Below are 8,042 nucleotides of genomic sequence, written 5' to 3'. Positions count from 1 at the left end.
GACAAATCATTTTTTGTCTTACACTCAAAAGCATAAAAAGTGGTACAAGGAACAAAATTATACAAAGAAAGTTCTAGCATAAAATGTTAAAGTCACAATGAAACAGAAGTAGCAACAGATCTCTTCTTCCATATTGTGACTTAAAGAAGAAAGAAGAAAAACGTGGAGCAAGGACTTGCTTCTATCTTTCTTTTGTTGATTGGATGAAGGCAGATCTGAATGTGAGATTGTTGTTGATTTGTAAGTAAGGTGCAGAGTTTAAGTGGACTAAATGTCCAGCAAATGTCACCAGTGAATCTGTTGTGTCACTGAAAGATTGAGTTATTATACTTTGGTTAAGAATTACGAGATTAAAAAATGAAACATGCACAATATGTTCACATTAAGATCAATAACATGCATTTTAAAATAATTATTTTCATGCTGACTTTAACTAGCATCTTCATCAGCTCTTGTTCTTCAAAAATTCTCCTCACTGGTGCCACGTGTGCCGACATACAGATGCTCAATAGTCTTCACAAAAGCATATCTGTTAAGTGCCATTAACACACATTCACTCAAAACCCTACTGCGAACATTTAAAGAGGACACCCTGGCAACTAATCAAAATGGCCACGGAGACGGCCGTGTTTGCCCAGAGATGAAATAGTGGTGCACAGTGAAAGCCAACATCTACAGTCAGTGAAGACATGGACTGTCCACGGGAACAAGAGCTGCTCAGTAACAGGGGCTTGACACTGACCGGATGGCCCACGTGCTGAGTTATAGCTGGGTTCAGATTGAAATGTGTGCGTGGAGGGTTTCTGAGAGGGAAAGCAAGAGTGAATAAAAGTGAGTTCAGGGAATGAGCTTTACCACCTTGTTTTATTTAAAGTTTCTGAAGGAACGCCGCTGGAAAAAGTTCTGAGTCATTTTCCCTTGCCTCTAAAATTGATCAGTGAACATTAAACAGACTTGAGACTTATTAAGGCCATAACAGAGAAATGTAAAATTGTTAAATCTTACTGCCAAAGTGTTCAAAGGCTTCAGAAGTTTTCACTCAAGCGCCTGGTTCTGTGCCTGGTGTGCTTCACGTGACCCAGCAAGTTGTTAATGATGATGAGTTTGGGATCTTTCAAGATTGCAGTGACAAACACCTCTAATCTAAATTCCAATAAATTAACACTATGACAGAAGCGCAGTGAAATTTATTCATCTTGAACTGTTTACATGATTTATTTATTTTCTGAATCCTCAATGTGTGAATCTGCCCTTTGAAAATCACATGGATCTTTTTAGCAAAGCGATCACACAGTGGAAAAAAAAGACAAGTTGATTTCCTCATCAACCTGTTCCTGCCTAGTAAAATAAACAGAGAGCAGAGCGATGTCGAATGAGCAGGACAGAGCATTTAGAGTTCTTCCAGCAGAATTCATTCCCATCCTCAACTCATTTCCTCCCACAATCCTCCTGTTCTGAACTCTTTCTCAGAACTCGGGATTTTAACACAGTCTTTAACACTGCAATCCCAACCTCAGAAACTCCTTACCGGCACTCCTGGGAGATTTATTCCTCATATACACAATGAGATAAAGATGTCCAACCAATCATGTTATTTTTGCTCAAAAAGAACAAGTTTGAATCAGTGCAAGTTCTACACTGTTCCATATTCCATGGAAAAACTACATCATACAGGTTTAGAACAACTTGAGGGTGATTAAATAATGAGAGAATTTTCATTTTTGGGTAAACTATCCTTTTAAACGTAGATATACAATTGGCGCCTTCTCCTTCCTGACAAACTAAGAGGTTAAAGTATTAACCCGTGTTTAATTGCATCTAGCACTAAAACTCTTCGTCTCACTCCGTCTCACTCCCATCTTAAAAATGACCCTGGGGGCTTCTGTGTTTAGAACGCCCAGCTTTCACATTCATATGTTACATGCTCACATTAGCAGGTTACTGATTACCCTGCAGTGTGTGTGTGTGTGTGTGTGTGTGTGTGTGTGTGTGTTTTGGTACTCGACTAAGAATCTGAAGATTAACAGAATGACATGCTAATGTAAACATAATCCCAAGTGCAAGACCACCCTAATCAGGCCCCCAAGCTGTGTTGCAGATTGCCTGACACACCATTTCAAATGCCTTTTCATACAAACACTCGAGAGAACTTTTCACATATAAAATTAACATTTTGACATCATTTCTTCACTCTCATGTTGTTCCAACCCTATATTATTACTTTAAGTCCATGAAACACAGAATTAAATGTTAGACAACATCTAAGCTGCATTTGCAAAAGGAAAGTGGATGGTCATTTTTACTGTCAAGTAAAAAAAGCACTATAAAATTAGCCCATATGACTGTATATTCCAAGTCATCTGAAAACATATGATAGCTTTGTAAAAGTGACACACCAAAACCTGTACTGTTGTATGCGGATCGTCCATGTGGTCACAAAAATTGGGTACTGATAACACTTCTGATGACGAAAATTGCATTACACAGACCCCGCGCGAACCATCAAGGAATGCAGATGGCCAAAGTATACTGTGGGCTTCAGCATACTCCATTTCATAACGTGTGCGAACACAGTCTCTCGACACATGCGCACTTCAAAAAGTGTCATTCTTGTCCAGTGTCTGCGCCATTTCTCTCCAGAAGTTATGACTGATAAACATGTCTTTGTACTTGTTTAACCAAGAGACGCGAGTATCTCTTAACCCTCTCACACAAATGCTTGTCAACACATCTATTGTTGTTGCATCTTCAGTAGTTTGTTGTTGCTCTATCTCATTTGTTTGCTTTTCAACTGCGAAACAACAGGCTTTCGTAGTGTTGCCACCTTGTGGACAAACTAAACAGTGCAAAAAAATATATAACTTGTACGAGGGGTTAGAAATTTCAGTTTGAGAATGCAAACTGTATGCATACCCTAGTGTACGTGAAAGAACCAAAGTATGCTATCAGCTTAAATCGCCATCCACTTTTGATGTATGAAAAAAGAGCAGCTCACGCATTCTGTTTAATATCTCATTTTGAGTGTTGACAGAAGTGTGAAAGTCATATGGATTTGAAACATCATGACTTGACTAAAAGGTGACAAAAATGTCATATTTGTGCAAACTATTATTTTAATTTATTACTTGAACTACTAAACACGACAGAGATGTTTGGTGGTTATTAAACAGGAACACACCATTTTGCATCTTTCCCTATGGTGTCTTCAAATTCATCCCGTATACATCAGTGCTGACATGGCAAACGTACATGAATAAGCCCACTCTCCCTGTCCACACAGATCCAGCACCACCACTACCCATCATGACTGTTTACATAACAGGTGTTGCCCTCGCTTGTAAGAGGAAGACGGGGATCTGCTTGACAGACTTCAGAATCTGCCCTGGAAAACCGAGTAGAGATGTCACTGCAGTGTGACCTCCCTCTTTCAGGCAAACGGCAGGCAGACCTGTGTAGATCCTTTCTATGTGCACTCTGAGTGAACCCGGCCTGGTGCTAATCAGCCCGCTGTATCATATCTTCTCACCTCTGACCTCGCAACTTATGTAAAAAAAAAAGTCATTCATTTTTGTCTGATGTGGCGGCTGCCAAAGCAAATGAAAAGCAACACTTCTGGGCCTGATTAGTTAGATGCGAGGGCGAAAAACCAAGGAAGATGCCGACTACACGGGTTGTTTATTAATACTTACATGTGAGGAATATCTGTGTATGTGTTACATCATTATAGGTTTATATAGAGAGGTATTATGGGAGTAATTTTGCTGATTTATTCAAGTTTTAAGAACTTGCGCCTGATCGCAGCCAACTGCCTGCTCTGAAGCTCTTAGCCGTGGTAAATTTAAAGTGAGACGTGGCACTTGACTACAGAATGAGGCATGCAACGGAGCTGACGCCCCTATTCAAGTCAACAATTACACATATTGGTATTTGTAAAAGACTTGAAATGTAATGGGGGGAAAAATCCATCTGAGCTTGTGTAACAACAACTAAAGTTTTTAAAACATGTCAGCTGGCTATTTGAACAAAGTCACTGTTATGAATGACTAAATTGGGTGTTATTATGTCAAGCTTAACAAAGTTAATTTAAAATGTAAAATAGACGGTACATAAATAGATCATAAGTAAATATAAGAAACTTTACACTAGAAAATGCTTCTCATTTATGCCAAAATAATTTTGTTTATACTTTATAGGTTCATGCTTGTGCTTTCTTTAAATTAAAATAATGTCTTTCTTTGACAAATAAGAAAAATGAAAACATTAAATATTTTCCATATTTATATAGTGTTTATTTAAATTCAAATCAAGGAAAAGGTGTAGGCTTACAAGAAAAATAACAAGACCAAATAGTGGCCGCATTTAATTTGGTTTCATGCAATACTTAAAAAATGCATAAATGTGACAGTTCAGCACTGCATATATATATATATATTTTTTTTTTTTTTTTTTTTTTTTTTTTATGTTGAGCTATCATTTCAAACCAAGAATATAGTCTGCATTGTGAATATTGTGAATCTGTTTTATGCTTAAAAAGTTGTTCATTTTTAGATACTAAAAAGTGACAAATTTAAACTTCAAAAGACTTGATGGCATTTTGTGGCAGCTGTCTTTGATCGCTTTAGAGCATTATGTCTTTGTGTAAGCAGTGAGATATAACGCTGATGATGTTCTTTAGCCCATAAACTGTGTCTTTTGTGTGAGTTCATTAACTGGGGTCTTGCGCCGTTGGTCCCCTGCTGCGAGCACACAGAATGAAATCAGGTCGGCGGCCCCAATCTACATACAGCTTCTGATAAAGCCTTCAATAACAGGATCAAAACGGTTACAGCTTTTGAAATTAAATAAACCATGCCTCTGTAGCCATATTAAAATGTGGGGGATGTGTTCCACTGTAGGCCACATACATAGGCTATCAAGCTTATGAGATAAATCAACAAAACTCTCTTGGATATTACACACAACTAAATTCCAAGATGTAAACTGTTTTAATTTATGGATTCTGCAGTGGTTGGACTGATTACCAGAAAACACATGTTTATTAAAAGGTGATATCTACCTTTTAGAACTGTTTTTCAGGGACATTTTTACCATTTCAACTTGATCTGATTTATTTATGAATCAAAATCTACTTCATATTAGCTGCATCGTGTCAGTAGAAGCACTAAACCCATAACTAAAGGCCTACTAAATAATTTTCTCAACGTTAAAACAGATCAAATTCAATACTTTAACTAAATCCATCAATTTCATTCAATTCAACTGCAGTTTTAACTAAGTCTGTCAGTATAATTTAATTTCTTTTATTTTAGACATAACCTGGTTAATTTCTGAGGCTGGCTACACCGCAGGACTGTCTGAAGACAGAGGCAGAAGATAAACGAGGGCTGTGTTAATTCCAGAGTCTCGTTCGCTTATGTTTACAAGAGCTGATTACGACTTCAACAACTACACAACCGCTCATGTCAAATAAATGACACACAAGGCAAAACACAGCCGTTTCTGAGCGCCCTAAAATTGGGGACTAAATACGCGGACAATGAGCCAATAGCCATTTTTAGTCATTGTTGATCGAATGATAGGCTAATTACTAAAACACACACACACACACACACACACCTCGAACTTATGTTGATTTAGATGCTCCAGGCGTAAATATTCACACATGAAATTCACACACAGTAATTAACCGCGGGTTTACATAGGAAAATGCCTGATGGCTGTTGGGTTACTTGGGTTATACTCTTTTTTATCTTTAAATATTGCTTTAGAATTGCTTTAAATAGCCCATTAACTGATAACATTATAATGTGTACGCGTGTTCATGTTACCCATATGCTTCAAAAATAACTATATACTGTGATAACAGTGAGCATTTACAAGCATTTAAAACTAATTCCATAGTATTACATGAATGGTTTTTTTTGATTATTAATGTTACTCGTGTTAATACACAATGTAAACATTTAATCCACTAACATTTAGCCTAAAACTAGCTTTGCCTTTTAAGTAGATAATCAAAGTAATGAGTTCATAGGCTATTACACCGATTCAGCTACTTTGAATTACATTGTTGGTGAAGAAATTATCGTAAAATTCGGTAGAACTGATAGAAATCGTTGTGACCATTTAGACAGATGGAAAGAGAGTAACGTTATTATAATGACGAAAACGTTTTAGTGTGCACATCATGTAAAGCGTGGTTTCAAACGAGCTACTATGATCTAGATTTGCGTTATTCAATTATAGCTAGTTTTATTACCTTGAGAATATTAGGGTGCTGCAGTCTCTCCATCAGTGTCATTTCCTTGACAATTTTGAAGGATGCGAGTTTGTAACAGTCTGTCGACGACCCGTATTTCTTCACACAGTTCTCCATATCGTGACCCCCAAAATCCACTGATTTTAATGCGACGGAGAAGCTGCTGTTCAAAGTCGCTTTATACACCGCCTTTGTGTATCCTGAGCCCAGATACTGGACATTGGTAACGTTATCAATGCTGCTGCAGCCGAGCACCGACTCGCGCGTAGACTCCCGGTGTGATTTTGTTGCTATGGATACAGCGGGAGTCGGTTGAGACTGATCGTAGTCATTATTGTTTTTCCCGATTCCTTTGTATGTTTCCCACTCGCTGCGTTGCTCCAAGTCCATGAGTCGCCTGCGCTCCAGCGGTCCGGTGCCGACCCAGTGCGCCCGTGTCTGACGGTACCGCAGAACCTCGTCCAATCGCTCGCGTATTTGCTGCTGGAGCTCCGGGAGTCGCCCGACGGTTGCCGTTTCGACGGGTGGCAGCTCGTCGACGCGAAGCCCGGCAGGAGCGTCCGCGTCGGGCTGCTGCTGGTTCTCGTAGTGGTAGCGATGCACGCGCTCGCCGTGGTGTTCGAATCCCGGAATGAACAATAAATGCATCAGCGTGCCCGTGAAGAACGAGAGGCAGACGCCCGCCGCTACCACCATCTTTCTCCGCTTCATTTTGTTGCTTATTATTATTAGCAGAAAATAGATGTGTTCCCCCTTCCAGCCTCCGCCTACCCTCCTGGCAGCTGTAAGGCAGTCTGTCTGGCCGTGCCGTAGTGTAGCCTAGTATTGTGCGGCGCGAAGGGTTCAGGATCGCGATGGAAGTCTATGATGCTGCGCTCAGAAGGATGTGTGTGCCATATGTTCACGTCTTCATCTTGCAGTTATGATTTAAGATCCACCCCATATAAGGCTGCCATCATTTACCCTCAAACCAGCATGACGTTCGTTCTTCTGTGAAAAGCTCAAGTTTCGAAGAATGTCTTTGACAATGAACGGTGATTGACTTGATATCAAGTCTCAAAAAGGAACGCAGACATCACGTGTTAGGTTATTTCAAAACTTTGGACGCCATATTATAGCTTTATGTGAAGAGCAGACCAAAAGTAAGACCCACTACTAAGTGTATGCGTTTTAGTGTCTGCTTATGTTATATTTTATGGTTATCACGACATTTCAACCCGTCCCCATTCATTGACACGGCATGAAAAAGAATGACCAACACATTCTTCAAAATGTCTTCATTTGTTCCAAGGAAGAAAGTTGCACAGGTTTGGAACGACAGGAGGGCGAGTAAATAAGCATACATGTCATATTTCCTTTACACTTTTTTTGATGATAATAATAATAATAATAATAATAATAAATAGCCTAATAATAATAATGATAAATATGTGTGTAGGCTACCTTATAAATAAAAATTCTGTTGATAAAACATCAATTAAATAAAAAAATTTAACTGTTTATATATATATATATATATATATATTACAGCGGGTTCGGATGAGAGCCGTCTTTATGATACATTGCAATTATAATTATCATGCACATACTATATATATATATATATATATATATATATATATATATATCCTCGTAGAGAAAGGGCTCGTGAAAACTGCTGGCCAGGAACAGCGCAGGGCCGAATGCCAGGGACACACACGGCTATCCATTAAGCACGCATTACCTGTTAGCAACTAATTAACAAATACAATCAACCTGGAAACTGGAGCAATAAGAGCAGATC

The 8,042-nt window shown here is 38.8% G+C and overlaps 1 protein-coding gene across 1 annotated transcript in view; it reads right to left on the bottom strand.

Annotated features, from left to right (window-relative positions):
• The window catches only part of LOC107695038 (extracellular tyrosine-protein kinase PKDCC-like), a 35,231-nt gene extending 28,095 nt beyond the window's left edge, over positions 1–7,136 (bottom strand). Inside the window, exon 1 of the mRNA XM_016494818.1 lies at positions 6,260–7,136. Within this exon, the coding sequence (XP_016350304.1) occupies positions 6,260–6,970 (711 nt within the window). The 5' untranslated portion in view covers positions 6,971–7,136. The remainder of the gene's footprint in view (positions 1–6,259) is intronic.
• Positions 7,137–8,042: the final 906 nt, after the last annotated feature.

The sequence above is a fragment of the Sinocyclocheilus anshuiensis genome, unplaced genomic scaffold (genome assembly GCF_001515605.1).
Source record: "Sinocyclocheilus anshuiensis isolate Anshui unplaced genomic scaffold, SAMN03320099.WGS_v1.1 scaffold486, whole genome shotgun sequence".
NCBI classification, from domain to species: domain Eukaryota; kingdom Metazoa; phylum Chordata; class Actinopteri; order Cypriniformes; family Cyprinidae; genus Sinocyclocheilus; species Sinocyclocheilus anshuiensis.
The sequence above is the reverse complement of the archived record's forward strand: the minus strand, read 5'-3'. Positions and strand labels throughout refer to the sequence as shown.